The sequence below is a fragment of the Moschus berezovskii genome, chromosome Y (assembly GCF_049115385.1).
Source record: "Moschus berezovskii isolate FMDL1 chromosome Y, NW_MosBer_1.0, whole genome shotgun sequence".
Lineage (NCBI taxonomy): Eukaryota > Metazoa > Chordata > Mammalia > Artiodactyla > Moschidae > Moschus > Moschus berezovskii.
This window is the reverse complement of record NC_142489.1, coordinates 8,915,228-8,934,420: the sequence shown is the minus strand read 5'-3', so window position 1 is coordinate 8,934,420 and position 19,193 is coordinate 8,915,228. Positions and strand designations below refer to the sequence as shown.

General features: G+C 54.1%; 1 protein-coding gene across 3 annotated transcripts in view; it reads left to right on the top strand.

Annotated features, from left to right (window-relative positions):
- Positions 1–19,193, top strand: part of LOC129564115 (pseudouridine-5'-phosphatase) — a 69,926-nt gene that overhangs the window by 46,672 nt on the left and 4,061 nt on the right. For all 3 annotated transcript variants that reach the window (XM_088834544.1, XM_055437725.2, XM_088834545.1), the window contains one exon: positions 1,935–2,164. In XM_088834544.1, coding sequence (XP_088690670.1) covers positions 1,935–2,164 — 230 coding nt within the window. The remainder of the gene's footprint in view (positions 1–1,934; positions 2,165–19,193) is intronic.

Sequence of the window (19,193 nt, the reverse complement as noted above, 5' to 3'; positions counted from 1 at the left end):
TGGGGCAAATCTGTGTTAATATCAGGAAGTTTGAGTGACTGATGAGTGACTGTAACTCAAATTTGACGGATTGGGGGCGACCATGGCTACTGCCATCTCGTGGGGCCTTATCTTGCTGTGTGTGCTTTTACGGGCAGGATGTTTTACAGGCATTCCTTCACAGCGTCACCACCAGGAACCCTCATTGTTACTGTATCCCAGGGCAGAAGCGAGCCCCAGAGACAGGGTCTACTTGCCACGGGCTGCGGTTAATCTCCCCATCTCTGGGTTCATGTTCGTGTCCATCTCACACATCTTCACGGAGCTCGCCTGATTTAGTAGGAGTCATTCCCGGACTCCCCTGGGGTTCCAGTGGTCAGGAATCCAACTTTCAGTACTGGAGCCATGGGTGGGCTCCCTGATCTGGGAAATAGGATCCCACGCACCCAGGGCCAGCTAAACCCCACGCATCGCAGCTAGGAAGGAAACCTGCACACTGTAGCAGAGATCCTGCATGCCGTGACTAAGCCCCAATAATAGCCAGAAATAAATACATCAATAAAAACAACAAATCTTAAAAAAAAAAATTTAACAGTCATCCAAAAACTTTTTCATTCATTCCCCTGTGGATAAAAATGTTGACTCTATATTCCAGTAGAGGCTTCCTTGTATGTATTTATTTTGGTATCGTATTGTCCCGTAATGTTAGTGCATCACAAAATATTCACACAACTAGAAGTATTCGAAGGATAAGCTAAAATGACATCAACTATATTTAAATTTTTATAATCAGTAGCATCAGAGAACTCTTCCAGCAAAATTTTCTTTTTCAAGTTTTACAGGAAGCATATATTTAAATATGCCGCAATATTTTTTAGTATGTTGGTTTACTATTGGGTCATACATCTTGAACCTTTTTAAATGCAAATCATGTTGATATTCAGCTTTAATCACCATATCCAGACTGAGCTGATTATTAGATATGTATTTGTTATAGGCATCCTTTCATCCTTGTAATTCACCAGTTTCATGAAGGTTTTTTATGGAAATTTAGCTAATGTAATTCTCCATATTGGTCGTTAGTTGTTGCAAGCTAATTAAATAGTGTGGCTTTTTAATATTTCAAATAACAGGTTCCAACCCCATAGCAAATCTTCAAGTAGAATTCTTTCATAGTGGTTGTAAGTTGGCTTCAGTGTGAGGTTAAATGTGTGTGTTCACAAGACATATGGGTCTGTAGTTTTTTGTATGCCTCTCTCCAGCTTCTGTATCAGAAAAGTGCCGGTCTCAAAAAAACGAGTTGGGAAGTAAGTGTGTTGCCTGTGATTCTGTGAGGTTTCCTTAGGATTGGCATTGTTTCTTCCTGGGACGTTTGGTAGGTTCACCAGTGAGGGCGTGCGGTGCCAGGTCCGGGATGGTTCTTAGGTACAGACTCCGTATCTTTCCCATGGGTCTAGGGCTAGTTACGTTATCGCTGTGCTCCTGAGTGAGCTGTCAAAGAACTCTTCCAAAGAACCTCTTTCTCTTTTTCCTTTTTATGGCTGAGTAAGATTCCATTGTACAGGTGTACCACGGCTTCTTTATCCGTTCATCTGTGGATGGACATCTAGGTTGCTTCCACGTCCTAGCTATTGTATGTAGATAGGTTCACGTGGACTTTTTACCCGCTGAGCCGTCAGGGAGGCCATTGCTCCGACTGGCGTGCAAGCAGAGCACCAGCCATCCCATACAGTCGCCTCTGATCCCCTGGGAAAGGCCATCGCCGAGCCCTGAACTGCTTTTCCACGGTGCTGCTGAGTGGAGATGTCCCGGTGCTGGCATCCCCGCCCCATGAGGACAGCGATGAGATCAGACGAGGCCGCGGGCTGGGGGGAACGGGGCAGGCCCAGCATCCCCCCGAGGCCTGCCCACCCCCATCCCTGACGGTCGCCCTCTCCACCCCCTCCACCCCCCAGGCGTGGAGAAGCTGATCCGCCATCTGCGGAAGCACGGCGTGCAGTGCGCCGTGGCCACCAGCTCGGGGACGGCGTCCTTCCAGCTGAAGACCAGCCGCCACCAGGACTTCTTCGGCCTCTTCCACCACGTAGTGTTGGGCGACGACCCCGAGGTGCGGAGCGGGAAGCCCGAGCCCGACATCTTCCTGGCCTGCGCGCGCCGCTTTTCTCCGGCTCCTCCCGCGGACAAGGTACGAGAATCCACACCTGGGAACGGGGAGACACCCGGTGCGGGTCGGGGGCTCTCTGTGCCCACGCGGATGGCTGCTGCGCGGCTCCTGAGACTCTAGGCCAGGGCACTGCGGGCAGCGGGAGCGCCGTGCCCGGGGAGGGCCCTTCACTTCGTGGCGGGGAGCGCGCTGCCCTGGGACACCCGGCTGGAGACACACACCAGACAGAACCGCCCGGGGCGCCCGGGTGCGTCCCAGAGCGCCTAGACCTGACCGAGTGCGGCCGACGGGCGCTGGGCGAGGAAGAGGCGCCTTGGGTGGCGCGGGATCCCGGCATCCTGGTTTGTGACATGCAGAGCTGGACGCGCAGCTCAGCGCCGTTCGGCGATTCTGACGTCAGTCAGCCATCCTTGCAGCCCCTCTGCCTGCGCGCTTCGGGATGATACTTTGTCACCGCCGAGCTGGTGCGCGCGAGGGCCCTTGGTTTTCACTGAGCAGTCGCCAGGCTTCTGTGTGTTTCTACCACTAGAAGGGGCCTCAGGGGAAGCTCCACCCTGCATCACGCAGGGTCCCCTGTGGGGAGGGGAGGAGGTGTCCGAGCCTGGGCGAGGCTGATGGTGAGCAGTGGTGCCTCGTGGCGCTCCGCGGCTGCTGAGATGCGGGGCGGAGCTTCCGCCGTCCGCAGGTGCAGGTTCCGGAGCATCCGGGAGCTTCTTCTGAGGCGTGGTTCCTGGTGACCCCGGGGTGTCCCCTCCAGGCAGGGTGCATATCCACTGGGGCGACGGCCTTCCCAGCTGCTTCCTGGATCCTGAGAGGGTGCCTTGTGGGGAACCCGGGCAGGGAAGAGCGTTTCCCTGGAAGGTCGTCTCACCGTTGTGGCCTCTCACTAACCAGCGAGCCGGTGCCGCAGAAATCACAGCCTCAGGACTGTTACTCCAAAACCGGCCTCCAGAGGCAGCTGAGATGGGGGATTGTTCTTGAATGACCTGCTTTTGGGGTTCAGGACCTGACTCGCTGCATTCAACCTATAAGGGGATTCGAAATACAGAATGCCCCACCCCCACCCCCGCCAGCCTGTGCCTGATCTCAGACCCCCACTGGGTCTCCCATGATTCAATATACCTAGGACACGAGCTCCCTGGAGTTAGTGCAGACCCTGGGTTCTGGGCTCAGCGCCCCCGGACATACCCCACTTCACACGCCAGCTACCAATGGAGGCATCCGGGCCACTCACACTTCTCCCCAGCCAAACACAAGCCTGGGCATCACACAGAGCCCCCTACCCCGGCAGTTGTAATTCACTACAATGACTCAGAACTCGGGAAGATGCTGTGCTTGCCTTCACTGGTTTACCTTAAGAATGCAACTCATCCAAACTCCCCTGGCAGCCCAGTGGCTAAGACTCGGGGCTCCCAATGCAGGGGGCCTGGGTTCAATCCCTGGTCAGGGACCGAGATCCTACATCACCATCATTAGGAGTCTGCATGCCATATCCAAAGAGCGAAGCTTCTGCCTGCCACAGCCCAGACGTGCTGCAGCCAAATCCATGTATAAATACAGCCCAGGAACCCTGCAGCGGATCAGCTGTGTGGGGTAAGGGGTGGGTGGCTGGGCTGCTGCAGCGCTCAGGCCCACTCAGGTGCGCCAGCCTCCAGCCCCCGCCTGTCTTCAGCAGCGCCAAGGGCCTCCTTGTTTTTAAGGGTCTTTGTGCTGGCTCCATTGCCGGTGGTTGATTCGCTGGGTGTTGGTAAATAAATGCATCTTTCACTGGCCCTGGACATGAGGGGGTGGGCTGCAAGTGGCAGCCCTCAAGTCATGGCTTGGGGTGGGGCACAGCCAGGAGCCCATCAACAACCCCCCCCACCCCCACCCCGCGTGGTGAGTCCATCTGGGGACCAGATACCCAGGTGTGCTTGAAAGGGGATTATTATGAATGACGTGGAAAATGCGCTCACTGCCCAGGACGTGTCAAGGGTTTTAGGAGCTCTGTGCGGGAAAGTTAAAGTAGGGCTTCCCTGGTGGCTCAGACAGTAAAGAATCTGCCTGCAATGCAGGAGACCCGGGTTCCAGCCCTGGGTCGGAAAGATTCCCCTGGAGAAGGCCATGGCTACCCACTCTGGTGTTCTGGCCTGGAGAATCCCATGGACAGAGGAGCCTGGTGGATACCAGGGGCAAAGACCAATTTTTTTTTTTTTATTTTTTATTACATTGCAGCCGTAAGCATCATTGAGTGTCAGTGAGGGACAGGGATTCACATCCACAGTGAGTTCAGCTCAGTAGTGGACGCAGCCCAGCTGCTAAGCCGCGAGAGTTGGAACTGAAGCCGCAGGGCTGGCGCGGCAGGGGCTGGGGGCCGTAGGGTTCTGCTTTTTATGTCAGGATGTGTGCATGTCTGCGGGCTCAGTGTCCCGCTACAGGTTCCACACAGATGGGTTCTTTTCCCTAAGAACTGTACTACCCCCCACACTTAATGTTGAACCCTTCAGGTGATAAAGCGGCTTCTAGAAGGGCCACCTCCTGTATGCACTGCAGGTTGCTGTTGCTCAACCTGGCACAGCAAGGCACCCCCCCCCCCCAACCCTTGGGCAGACTGGTCCCTCCGGGGAGGCTCCCAGTAGGAGCACTGTCTTCCAGCCCATCCTGGCAGCTGAGAGGACAAGATGCTGGTTCTCCTCCTGAATCGTGTGGCCGCGGGAGTTCACAGAGGAGGCCGGTGCCTGCCTGCCTCCGCCTCCAGGCAGCCCTTCCTTCGCCAGGCACCCTGTTAACGGAAACACGGTGTCTCCAGGTTTGCGACTGTGTGCGCAAGCAGCGTTTAGGAGGAGACCACGTTGCTGCTTTGCGTGAGGACAGTTGCAGCAAAAGCGTGGGCGGGGGAGGGGAGGGGGAGGCGGGGGCAGGGGTTGGGCTCCAGCCTGCAGGACAGGAGTTTCCCTTGGTGAGGCGGCGGACCGGAGCTCGAACGGCCCTGTTGCCAGCCCTGTTGGTTTCAGATGCGTCAAAGGAGGGTGAGCAAGCGCGTGGCCTGGGCCTAATCCAGCTCTTCCGGTGTCCTCCGCCAGTTCCCCTCGTTCCATACCCATGTCTTTTCAAGCAGGTGTTTGTCTTGCAGAGTGAAACCTCTCTTGCCCCGTTTCCTATGCAAATAACAGCTCATGCATTTTGGTTTTCCCCCGGCGATGTGCTTCTTGTGGTAAGAAGGCCCGTGTTGACACGTTCCTGCTTGTGCCCCAGCCTGCAGCCCAATCATTCCATACTTGACTTTGTCTCCGGAGTGCAGGGGCTTCCCAGGTGGCTCGGTGGTAAGGAGTCTGCCTCTCAGTGCAGGAGACGTAAGAGATGCCAGGTTTGATCCCTGGGTCGGGAAGATCCCCTGGAGGAGGGCATGGCAACCCACTCCAGTGTTCTTGCCTAGGAAATCCCATGGACAGAGGGGCCTGGCGGGCTCCAGTCCGTGGGGTCGGAGAGTTGGACACGACCGCGCGACTTCGCACCTGAATGCAGGGAGCGGGTGCGGAGAGGCCCGTGGAGACGCGACAGAACTCTCAGGTGGCGTCCTGCTGCTCTGTCTGGCGCAGCGCAGGAGCCAGCGCGCGGGGGTGGCGAGCCTCCCTGTTCACGGGCGCCTCACGCGATAATGTATTAAGTCCCTGCAGAGTCACGGTGCCGGCGCGGAGTTACGACGGTGTGCGCGTCACCGCATGGCGTCACCGCTGCAGCGGTACTAATAGGGAAGCCGTAAAGCACAGCTGTATAAAAGGGGCAGTCACGTTCCAACGCTGGTTACAGCCTCGCTAGGAGGGAGTGCCGCACAGGGCTGGCACTCATTGTCTTTGCTGAAACTGCTTCCTCCCAACTTGTCCGGGTATCATTCTTCTGTGCTTAAAATATGGAGACATACCAGGTCCCGGTGGCGTGTCCTGGCACCTTTTCCTGTACACTCTTAGGTTCTGCGTCGGGGGTGTGTAATTAAACAGACAGAAGACATTAGCAAGAGAAAATACAGATTTCTCTCTGCATAAGAAGAAGGCACTGCACAGGAAATATGATTCAAGGAGGCATTTAGAAGCTGGGGTTTATATACCGTCTTAATACGGGTTGGGGAGAAAGAGGGGCAATTCCCGGAGAACAAGTATCTTTCAGGAACATAAATGGGCTCTCAGGAGAACAGATGGGAGGTACAGTCGTTGTATGGTGACGTCTGTTTGGGTGATTTCTTACCCAGGTGCTGGCCTGTGCAGACTTCCGTTTAGTCATAAAAGTCAGCGTTCCTGGGTTGTGAAAATCCTAAGGACAGGCTTTATGGCAGGAGAATTTCTTTTTCTTATATATATGTATTTTATTGAGTTATAGTTGTGTTGGAGAAGGAAATGGCAACCCACTCCAGGACTCTTGCCTGGAGAATCCCATGGATAGAGGAGCCTGGCAGGCTACAGTCCATAGGGTCGCAAGAGTCGGACACGACTTAGTGACTAAATCAAATCAATCATAGTTGACTTACAGTGTTTGGGTGCACAGTGAGGTGATTCAGTTATCCATGTATATTATTTTTGAGGTTATTTTCCATTGCAGGTTATTATAAGACATTGACTATAGCTCCCTGTGCCATACAACCTCTGTGGCCTGTTGCATGTGTATTTTTTTTTTTTTAATTAGAAATCTAGCCCTTTATTCATACTAAGTCAAAGGAATGCCATCGAAATGTCAAATATTTTAGTTAGGCCAAAATTCCCAAGTTTTCTACAATATATATTGTATTTATACACTAGTGTATTGTATTGATTGTATTATAACACTACTTATACATGTGTATACCAAAGCTTTTCTTCCACACTTGATAAAGACTTGAGAAAGAACATCAGGAAAAAAAAAAAGAGAGATGGAGAAATTGGAAAACATAAAGTAAATGAAATAGTACTGAATGTGAGACAGAAACAGTGAAACAAACTGGGTAAAAGTATAAGATCGTCACACAGTCCAGTCGTTTTCAGACGTGCCAGCTCACCGGGAACATCTGGAGCTTTGGAGAAAAGCACGCAATACCTGGGCATTTGTATTTTTCAAAAAATTCCACTTCAATTCTGACAGCCATATGGATTTTAAAAACCGATTATAGGTTTTTTTGTTAAATGGTTTTTTGTGATGCAGTTTTGGCGATAACAGAATTGTATTATTTTCCTGTTGACCGATGATGAGACGGTGGTATTAAGTGAGTAATAGTTGCTGCTGCTGCAACTTCAGTCGTGGCCAACTCTGCGACCCCATAGACGGCAGCCCACCAGGCTCCCCTGTTCCTGGGATTCTCCAGGCAAGAACACTGGAGTGGGTTGCCATTGCCTTTTCCAATGCATGAAAGTGAAAAGTGAAAGGGAAGTCACTCAGTCGTGTCCAACTCTTAGCGACCCCATGAACTGCAGCCCACCAGGCTCCTCCGTCCATGGGAGTTTCCAGGCAAGAGTACTGGAGTGGGGTGCCATTGCCTTCTCCAGAGTAATAGTCATGTAATCGCAATAGTGAAAGATGTTTATCAGTTTTCACAGTCCATAGCCAAACAAAAAAATAAAGATTGTTAAAGTTGCAAGCCGTCATGGGAACATGATTGACCTAACAGCATAAAATAATTACATACAATCTGGGGGGCCAGGCAGAGTGATGTGGAAAGTGGGGGTGGATACGTGCACTCAAGAAGCCCCTCAAGTGTAGGCAGTCAGCGCCTTTGACACTTCCAAGTGCCCCTTCAACTCCATGGAATGGGACAAGCACAACTTATGGACCTGTTTGCATCTGCCCAGCAAGTCTGTATTTTGGTTGGAATGTACCTCAGTTGGTAAAGAATCCGTCTGCAATGCAGGAGACCCAGGTTCGATTCCGGGGTCAGGAAAATCTGCTGGACAAGGGCTCGGCTACCCACTCCAGATTCCCTGGTGGCTCAGCTGGTAAAGAGTCTGCCTGCGATGCAGGAGACTTGGGTTCAATCCCTGGGTTGGGAAGATGCCCTGGAGAAGGGAAAGGCTACCCACTCCAGGATTCTGGCCTGGAGAATCCCATGGACTGTATAGTCTATGAGGTCGCAGAGTCTGACATGACCGAGCGACTTTTCACTTGGTGCATTTAATTCATTTACACTTAAGGTGATTTCACTTTTCACTTGGTGCATTTAATTCGTTTACACTTAAGGTAATTATCGAAATACATGATCCTGTTACCATTTTCTTAATTGTGTAGGGTTTATTTTCTGTACGTCTTCTCTGCTACACAGGAAACACAAGAGAAGGAAGGGCCCTACTGTTTTTTTTTTAAATCTTTTGTGCTCGTGACATGGGGTATGGGATCTTAGTTCCCCCACCAGCGATGGCACCTATGCTCCGAGCATCAGTACCACTTGGTAAAGCCCCTTTAGATGGTAAAGAGTCTGCCTGCAATGCAGGAGACCCAGGTATGATCCCTCTGTTGGGAAGATCCCCTGGAGGAGGAAATGGTAACCCACTCCAGTATTCTTGCCTGGAGAATCCCATGGACGGGTACAGTCTGTGGGTTGCACAGAGTTGGACACAACTGCACAAGTCACACCAACCCAGGGAGCCTTTGCTTTGAGGAATATAAGCAGGGTTTAGAAAAAAGCCTCTTCCCACTGCTGTTGATTCTCAGATGTCTTCAGCTCAGAAGAATCCTTGGGCCCCTGTAGTGTGTTCTGGGCCCCCTTTACCCACGAGGGAGTCCCTACTTTTCTTTTTTTTTTCCCCTCCAACCCCTGCTTGTCAGCTTCCTGCTTCCTCTCCCCTGACATTCAGCGTCTGGCTGGTCAGCAGGAAGGCCTCTGCTCAGTGAGCTCTGCATTTCTGAAGATCCTCAAGTCCTCCTCCATCCTGAGAGGTCTCACCTCCTCCATGGCTTCCGGGAGTGCTGCCTTCCAGGAGCCCTTGCTCTGGCTCCGCCTCTGGCCAGCTGGTCCCGGGCCGGCCCCAGGGTCCTCCGGGGCTGTGTGATGCCCGCCTTGGATCCCACCTGCTCTGTCCCTTGGTCTGTGGGCACTGGCACATCCCAGGCCCTCCTCAGCTGGGTGACTCCAGTGACCTGAATGGTAGGCCCTTGTCCCCTCACATCTCCCCCAGACCCTCTGCACCACCTCCCCCTGCCGGCAGCCCTGCGGAGATCAAAGGCCATGGTCCTTGGTCCTCCGGATTACAGGGTGACTTAGGTGGCCAGGCCTGGGCACTCCCAGTTGCCACGAAGACACGGACACGAAGACACGGAAGAAGGGACTTCCCTGGCGGTCCTGTGGTCCAGAACTTTGCCTTCCGGTGGGTGGGTTTGATGCCTGGTTGGGGAACTACGATTCCCACCTTCCTGAAGGCCCCGAAATGAAAACATAGACAGTCTAGAAGCAGTGTTTACCAGACCTTCAAAATGGTCCATGTGAAAAAAAACATCTTCAAGAAATGGGCCACCTACAGTCCCTAGGCCTAGAATGCACAGCGAACAATGCTGTGTAATTACACTATTTAAAGCCATAATGACCCGCTCTCAGCTGTCCGAGATGGAACAATGGGGGAGAGAGAACTCTTCCTGGACAGGAGATATGACGTATACCTCCTATTCACACTTCTCACATCACCTGGATGGGTGTTCATCTCCATTTTCACATCCAGTATAGTCCTGTGTGTGTGTGTGTGTTAGCCTGACTCTTGGGAACCCGTGATGGACTATAGCCCGCCAGGCTCCTCTGTACATGGGATTCTCCAGGCAAGAATACTGGAGTGGGTTGCCCTGCCCTTCTCCAGAGGATCTTCCCAACCCAGGGATCGAACCCGTGTCTCTTGCATTGCCAGGCGGGTTCTTTAACCACTGAGCCCCTCAAGTGTCGCCAGTCGTCGCGTTTGATATATTTCAAGCCCCTTGACCTCCACCGGATGGAACAAGGAAATCCGACGGCAGCCCCGTCTCCCTTTGGGATCACAGGGAGCATTCACCTGACCGGCGCCCTTGGCTGTGTCTGTCTGTGATGTTCTGTTCGGTTGTGTTCAGCGTGACTCCTCGTAAATGGATCTCAAAGCAATTAAGCTGCGTCTGGTTCTGTGGATCCATACGCAGAGACACACATGTCGGCAAGATGTCAGTTGGTGCAGGGATGTGCCAGAAGCCAGTTTTTGTTCCCACAGTGGGAAATGTCACCCGAGGGGCTCCTGTATACCTTGCTCCTGTAGTGCGGTTGCAGCAGCATGACTGCTGAGCAGCTTTCTCTGTTCTTTTGCGTGTCTTGTACACATGGCTGTGAAATTTCCCCACATCGGCCGTTTCACAGGACGGTAGTTCTCATGAGGCCATCCGGACAGCGCGTTCATGTAACCCAGCCGTCTTAAGCCAGCATCACAGAATGAAAATCTGACGGACTTCAGATCGTTACGAGGATGGGTTGTATCTTGGAATCCTGATAAAGTAACTAAATGGCCGTGCCTGCAAATCCATGTATTAGACACACACGATTCTGCTGGTCTGTGGGAGCAGTCGGGCTTTCCAGGTGGGCCTAGTGGTGAAGGACCCACCTGCCAATGCAGGAGACATGGGTTCGATCCCTGGGTTGGGAAGATCCCCTGGAGGAGGAAATGGCAACCCACTCCAGTATTCTGGCCTAGAGAATCCCACGGACAGAGGAGCCTGGCGGGCTACTGTCCAAGGGGTTGCAAAGAGTCAGACACGACTGAGCGTGCAGGAACACACGTTTCCTTGCGTGTGTATCACTTCCCGTGGTAACCGCCAGGCTCTCTGTACACGCCGTCTGCAGGCAGAGTGGGAACATCCCCTCCCCGGGTGCGTCCTGCGATAACCGCTTTTGCAGCTGAAGCCGGCTGGAGAAGCGCCGTTCAAAGGCAGCAGAGGCAGGCGTGGGTCAGCTCCGCTGGCGCTGGCGGAGCTGCGGCACCCGGGAAGCGGCTGCTTCCTCCGCGCAGACCGCAGGCGGCTGCCGTCTGAGCCGTCCCCAGGCGCTTTCTCTAAGAAGGTGCTCGGTGGGGTTTGACGCACAGCTCACCCCGGGGGCGTGTGGTCAGTGTGCTGGAGTGGCCGGAGAGCAGGAGCACAGACGAGGTGTGTGGGGGGGCTGCAGCAGCAGACACGTGTGCCCCCTGGTCCTGGGGCCGGGGTCCAGCACAGGGGAGCTCGTCAGGGCATCCTGCTCGCTCCTGTGTCCTCATGGGGGAGGTCCTTTGCGGGTGAGGAGAGCGGAGCGGACAGAACGACTTCCCCCGTCTTCTTCTTCGAGGGACCCCCACCCTCTCTGATGAGGCCCCCTCCGGACTCAGTCACCTGAAAGGCCTTCCAGGGACCCCGTCTCCAAGTCCACTGGGTGAAGGGCTTTAGCGCTGCACCTCGCAGAACGCAGTTCAGCCCGTTGCATGAATTCAGACGCCTTAGCCACCTATGGGGTGATCGTCAAGGCTGATGGCGGTGCCTTGGGTCAGCGCTCTGGTTCCCCAGTACCCCGCAAAAGGCCGAGGGAGCCACCTCCGCTCACACCCAGCCCTCGCCGCTCACACCCAGCCCACCTCCTCTGACGCTCACACACCTCTGCTCACAGCCAGCCCCTCCTCTCATACTCAGCCTCCTCTGCTCACAGGCAGCCCAGTCCTGCTCGCCCAGGACTCAGGCCAGCCCCTCTTGTCTCTGCCCTCCCCAGTGCCCTCAAACCCAGGCTGTCAGGAAGCAGGCTCTCCTTCCCTCCGCGGTAACGGTGACCCCAGCGCCCTCCTTGTCAGAAAGCCTGGACTCCCCTTCGCCTCAACAGGGGCTGCGTCGTCCATCAGACTCCACGTCACCTCTGCAGGATTTCCCTGATCCCATACACCCTGTCCCTTCCGTCCACCACTGTCACACAGATTCTGTTTCGTGGCTCTTCACTGCGAGCGAGTGGACCGTCTTAGTTCTGACAATGCTCGTCTTTCAGGGACCTCCTGACTCCCTGATGGGTCAGACGAGCAGCCGGGTGAAGCTCGTGGACGTGGGCCATCCCACAGAGCCCCCCGCTGAGTCTGAGCATCTCTGCAGGAGCAGGGTCGCCACCTCCGGGTGCTGAGCCCCTGAAACGCTTCGCTTCACCGTCCCAGTCGTTCGTTCATTGCAAATGTCATCCCTTCTAAATTAAACCCCTCCAGCTACAGTTTAATTAAGCTCATCTGTTCTCCTGGAGATTAAATCCAGATATATTTGAGCCCTCTGCTTGGTGAGGCGAAAAGAACACTGGATTCTGGACACCCGGGCACCATCCCTAAACACTGTGACCTGTCTGCTGCTGTGACCTTCAGCTCACCTCTGAGCCTCGGTTGGCGCGGGTCCCTCACCGGGGATGGCGACAGGAGAGTGCTGGCTGGCCTACGTCCTCCCGTGTAACGCTCTGCGGCCCCTGTGTGGCTCTGAGTCCCGAACGGGGCCCTTCAGCCACCGCCCCAGATGTAGCAGGTGCTGCTCAGGTGCCCGCTGTCTGCCTGGCACTGTAGAGGGCGGGCTACCTTTCCCACAGACCCGCCCGGTTACAGCCACGCACGTGCTGTGAGAAGAGTGTTCCTGACCAGCCACTGCCTAAGAGTCTTGGAAGTGTGTCCCGGGGTGCCCGCTGTGGGTGCCGAGCTCCTCAGTGTCTTGAAACTGTGTCCCAGGGTGCCCACTCTGGGTGCCGAGCTCCAGATGTCACCCCCGTAGGTTAAAGTTTCGTATCTCTCGTGGTCCGTGCGCAGGTTGGAAAAGACATTCCAGACGTAGAATATTTCAGAGTCGAGTTTGTTAGAGTGGAAGACGCTGTCGGAACAGCAGCTCACAGGAGAGCTGATGCTCTCGTGGGTTAGTGGTTGATTTTTGCAGCCTCAGGACAAAGACGATTCCTGCTGGGGGGTGGTATTAGGTGACTGGTTATTAGGGCGTTATAGGGTGCATGTTTTGTCCAGTACGGAGTCGGGGAACGACCGATGTAGGTCAGGGAGCCTCATGCCAACACTTGCTGTGGAGCTTGGTCTATTCCGGATGACCCGGGTACACGCAGGGCTCCACACCCATGGCCTCGGTACAGGGCTGCCCAGTCCCGACAGGATGTCAGGGCGGGGGCTGAGGTGCGGGGTTGGGGGGGAGAGCGTTCTGCACCCCCAGCCCCTCCACCTGCTTCAGCCCCTCACCACCCTCGCCTTAGTGACTGGGAGCATCTCTCTGCAGAGACCAATGTGCATGTCCACCAAGGTCACCTTTTCCAAGTAGGTGTGACTGAGTTTTAGGTCAGGTGCAACCCATCAAGGCAGAGTTGGCAGGGCTGGGCAGGTCACTGAGGGAGCTGTGAAGTGACGGAAAGGAAGGAGGGAAGTGAAGGTCAGCACCTGCTAGCTGGCATGGTGGCTGGAAACCGCCGGCAGGCATTGGGGGCCCTGCCAGGAGAGTACGCGCGTGTGTGCTCAGTCGTGCACATGTTGTCCTGCTGTTGGTGTAAGGTGTGAGTTGTATTGCTTTGGCTGGTGTCTTTCAGTGGTTTGGTGACCCTTAAGCAAAGGTCAGTCTTCATTCCAATCCTAAAGAAAGGGAATGCCAAAGAATGCTCAAACTACCACACAATTGCACTCATCTCACACGCTAGTAAAGTCATGCTCAAAATTCTCCAAACTAGGCTTCAGCAATATGTGAATCGTGAACTTCCAGATGTTCAAGCAGGTTTTAGAAAAGGCAGAGGCACCAGAAATCAAATTGCCAACATCCGCTGGATCATGGAGAAAGCAAGAGAGTTCCAGAAAAACATGTATTTCTGCTTCATTGACTATGCCAAAGCCTTTGACTGTGTCGATCACAATAAACTGTGGAACATTCTGAAAGAGATGGGAATACCAGACCACCTGACCTGCCTCTTGAGAAACCTGTATGCAGGTCAGGAAGCAACAGTCAGAACTGGACATGGAACAACAGACTGGTTCCAAATAGGAAAAGGAGTGCGTCAAGGTTGTATATTGTCACCCTGCTTATTTAACTTATATGCAGAGTACATCATGAGGAACGCTGGGCTGGAAGAAGCACCAGCTGGAATCAAGATTGCTGGGAGAAATATCAATAACCTCAGATATGCAGATGACACCACCCTTATGGCAGAAAGTGAAGAGGAACTCAAAGGCCTCTTGATGAAAGTTAAAGAGGAGAGTGAAAAGGTTGGCTTGAAGCTCAACATTCAGAAAATGAAGATCATGGCATCTGGTCCCGTCACTTCATGGGAAATAGATGGGGAAACAGTGGAAACAGTGTCAGACTTTATTTTTTGGGGCTCCAAAATCACTTCGGATGCTGGTTGCAGCCATGAAATTAAAAGACACTTACTCCTTGGAAGGAAAGTTCTGACCAGCCTAGATAGCATATTAAAAAGCAGAGACATTACTTTGCCAACCAAGGTCCGTCTAGTCAAGGCTGTGGTTTTTCCCGTGGTCATGTATGGATGTGAGAGTTGGACTGTGAAGAAAGCTGATCGCCGAAGAATTGATGCTTTTGAACTGTGGTGCTGGAGAAGACTCTTGAGAGTCCCTTGGACTGCAAGGAGCTCCAACCAGTCCATTCTAAAGGAGATCAATCCTGGGTGTTCATTGGAAGGACTTATGCTAAAGCTGAAACTGCAATACTTTGGCCACCTCATGCGACGAGTTGACTCACTGGAAAAAGAGTCTGATGCTAGGAAGGATTGGGGGTAGGAGGAGACGGGGACGGCAGAGAATGAGATGGCTGGACGGCATCACCGACTCGATGGACATGAGTTTGAGTGAAGTCCGGGAGTTGGTGATGGACAGGGAGGCCTGGCGTGCTGTGATTCATGAGGTTGCAAAGAGTCGGACACGACTAAGCGACTGAACTGAACTGAACTGAACTGAAGCCCTGTGATAGCCAGGCAGACTCTTTCCGGGTAACTTTCAGAGCTCTGTTCTTTGATTTCAACACCTAGACAGGCCGTGCTGGAAACACGCATGCAGCATGCAGAGCCCTCATCCCTGGGTGCCTCTCCCTTGTGAATGGTCCTGACAAGGCTGTTCGGTCTTAGGCAGCGCTCCCTAGCCTTGTTGTCACCAGGGCCAAGTTTCATGGAAGATGGTTTTTCCTTACCCTGGAGCAGGGGGCTGGTTTGGAGACGACTCAAGCGCATTTTCCATTTACTGTGCGTGTGATTTCTATGATCATGACATCAGCTCTGCCTCAGAACATCAGGCATGAGATCCCGGAGGCTGGGTGCCCCCGGTCTCAGGAAAGAAAGACGCAGAGAATAGTGAGCACATAAAAGCTGTCTGAGGCATTTTGACCGCTGCTTCACAATCCAGTCGTCATGCTGGTTCGCAGTCTCGCTATTTCTAAGAAGGTGAGGGAAGCCTACGATTCCAGGTGCCATCAAACGCCCAAGAAGCCAGTTCTGCCCCCGTGCAGGCGGCACCGGGGTGAGTGGGTCCCCGGAGCGGTGCTGCTGCTGGCTCTCGGCAGGACTGGGGCTGTGTGTTTTCGTCCTGCGGCTGACTGCTCTGTTGGGCTTGAGTGAGGGCTAGTCCTGGCCTGAGATGCCGGGGGGTCCCGATTCCCCTAAACCACACACCCCACTACGCACCCTCTGCCGTGTTTCCTGCCACAGTCTACTCATACATCGTCCAGTGGACTGGCCACTTCCGTGACTCACTGCACACAGTGAGGCCAGACAGGGCTGAAACGTCAGGGTTTGGAGATGAGACAGGTTGACTGCAGGGCCAGTGAGGAGACGGGTGGCTCACCCTCCCCCGTCACAAAACCCCCAACTCCCTGAAGGGTTTCAGCAAAGCATTTTAAAGGCAGCAGAAGGGGGGCATGGTTGGTTGTGACCAAGTTCTGGGTGCAGGAATCCTAGGTTCTTATAACAACATTATAAGACAGCTTTTTACCTCTGTAAGAATGGAAAAGCGTCAGCCCTTTAAACGTCAGAGCCTTCAGAATGGCCTTCCTGTGTATTTCAGGCTAGGGGCTTCCTTGGTGGAGCTAGTGGTAAAGACTCCGCCCACCAATGCAGCAGACTCGAGGTTTGATCCCTGGGTTAGAAAGGTCCCCTGGAGGAGGAAATGGCAACCCACTCCAGTATGCTTGCCTGGAGAATCCCACGGACAGAGGACCCTGGTGGACTACAGTCCATGGGGTGGCAGAGAGTCAGACAGGAGTGAGTCAGTGAACAGGAACAATATTTCAGGCTCTCAGCAACGTTCTTAACGCGGTAGAAGAAAAGGTTAAAGCGAAAGACACATCTAATGTGGAGTCAGATTTCTTCTTCCCTGTTGCAGTTCCCTTTTAAAGACTTCAAATTCTCTTTCGCCGTCTCTGTACTTCTCAAATTCTTGTTGCGGATGTCAACAAGAGTCCGCCTGGCGGCCGAGGAAAGTGTTTTCTCAGAGCCGTGAAGTGAGGAGGCTGGGTGAGAGGCCCGGGAGGAAGGGATTTGAGGAGCTCCCGGCACAGCGTCTGCAGTCAGGGTTCTGCTCTCCCTTGGACTGGATTTACGGCACAGGCTTGGTGCAGCGCTCAGGCGTCCGCCTGCCGGCGCAGGAGATGTGGGCTCGACCTTGAGTGAGGAAGATCCCCTGGAGGAGGGCACGGCAGCCCTCTCGTGTTCTGGCCTGGAGAATGCCATGGACAGAGGAGCCCCACGGGCTACAGACCATGCGGTCGCAAAGAATTGGAGACGACCGCGCGCACGCGCGCACACACACACACCACAGAGGACGATTGCTTTTGCCCCTTGAGGACAGTCAGCATCCCCAGTGGATGGGTGCACGGGCCCCAGCCTGCCTGCGCGGCTTCTCCCTGAGTCATTTCGAGGACGCGGCCGGACCCACTCCCGCTGGCCCTCTTGCTAACAAGCCCCATGGGTCCCCCGCCCCCGTGGACACTGGGACTGGCCTCCCTGACCCCCACCACCCTTTCCTCTGCAGCCCGCATGCTGAGCACCGTGGTTCATGTCTCCTTGGTAATCGCCGCGGTTCCTTCCAGAATTAGGCGGGGGCAAATAGTGCACTGAAAAGAGACGCCAATAAACACGCCTCCAGAAAGCGCGAAACCTGCGGAAGCAGGGTGTCAGCCATGCTTCCCGTATCGGTGCCTTAAAGACCCGCACATTTTTCCCGTGTCAGCCCGCCGTGCGCTGCTGCGGCGCCAAGGGCGCGTGGACACCGCCCTGCGTTCGCTGCATCGCCTTCGCGGGCTTGTGGACGGGCCGTCAGCTGTGAAGGCACTGCCCCCTCTTCTCGGAACAGGACAGTGTCCTGGGCGCCTGCCTTGCTCTGTGCCCCCGTTCCCGAGCCTCCGCTCTCCTACTCCCGCCCGCATGCTCCTGGAAGCAGCCTCTCTCAAATGGTCTAAGCTGTTTTCATAACTCGAGCCAGACGCCGTGAGGCTAAGGAATCAGCTAAAATCTCTTCCTCGGCCCCTCCGAAAGGCCCCAGGGGGCCCGCAGCGCGCTTCAGAACCCTCGGGGTCTCAGAAACAAAACGCCAGGTGACATTTCAGTGCCTTTGCAGGTCCGGAATAAAACCCCAGGGAGGTTGGGAATCCAGACGGGTCCTATCCTGAAAAGGCAGGAGGCAAACAGCGGCGCCAGGAAGCGCCGGCTCAGCTGCAGAGACAGCCCCGGGCGGCCTGAGCGCAGGCCCCGCTGTCCGCTGTCCGAGTGGAAGGCGTCCCCTCGCGGCCGGGGCGAGAGCCGGCGGTGCCCGGGGCCGCCCGAGGTCTGCTGGGTGGGCTGCCCTAGGCCCAGGACGTGCCGTTGGCCCCCGACTGCCGGGCACCCGACCACCCTATGCACTGCCTGGGGCTGACGGCTGGTCCTCGCCTCATTGGCAGATACACAGCTCAGCCCGGAGGGAAGGGATGAAGGGAAGGGAAAGAAATCAAGTCTGCGAGCCTGCTGCAGAGCAGAGGCAGTGTGTGGTGTGTCTATGTGTAGATGTGTCCTGTTCTGTGTGTATTGTTTGTGTGGTATATGAGTGTATTGTGTTGCTTGTGTTGTGTATGTGTATTGTGTTGGTTGTGTTGGGTGTTGTGTGAATGGGTGTATTCTGTTGTGTGTATTGTGGGTGGTGTTTTGTGTGTGTTGTTTGTGTTGTGTGAGAGGGTGTATTCTATCCTGTGTGTGAGTTGTGTGTGTGTGTGATGAGTTTGTGTATTGCGTGTATTTGTGTTGTGAGTGGGTGTATTCTTTTGTGGGTGTGGTGTGTGAGTGGGTGTATTCTGTGTTGTGTGTATCGTGGGTGTGTTGTGTGCGTTGTGTGTATCGTGTGTCATGTATTGCGGGTATGTTATGTGTATGTTGTGTGTATCATGTGTTGTGTGTACTGTGTATGTATTACAGGTGTGTTGTGTGTATTGCGAGTGTGTGTGTTCTGTGTGCTGTGACTACTGCTGGTGTGTTGTCTGTATTGTGTGTTGTGTGTACTATGTGTGCACTGTGTGTGTGCTGTGTGTACTGTGGGTGTGTGCTGTGTGTGTACTCTGGGTGTGTACCGTGTGTGTCCTCTGAGTACTGAGGGTATGTTGTGTGTATTGTGTGTTGTGTGTACTGTGGGTGTGTACTGTGTGTGTTGGGTGTGTGCTGTGTGTACTGTGTGTGTACTGTGGGTGTGTACCGTGTGCTGTGAGTACTGCGGTTGTGTTGTGTGCACTCTGTGTGTACTGTGGGTGTGTACTGTGTGTTTTGTGTACTGTGGTGTGTGCTGTGTGTGTACTGTGTGTGTACTATGGGTGTGTACCATGTGTGTGCTGTGAGTACTGCGGGTGTGTTGTGTGTATTGTGTGTTGTGTGCACTCTGTGTACTGTGTGTGTGTACTGTGTGTTGTGTGTACTGTGTGTGTGTACTGTGTACTGTGGGTGTGTACTGTGTGTGTGCTGTGTGTACTGTGTGTGTACTGTGGGTGTGTACCGTGTGTGTCCTGTGAGTACTGAGGGTATGTTGTGTGTATTGTGTGTTGTGTGTACTGTGGGTGTGTACTGTGTGTGTTGGGTGTGTACTGTGTGTGTTGGGTGTGTGCTGTGTGTATGCTGTGTGTA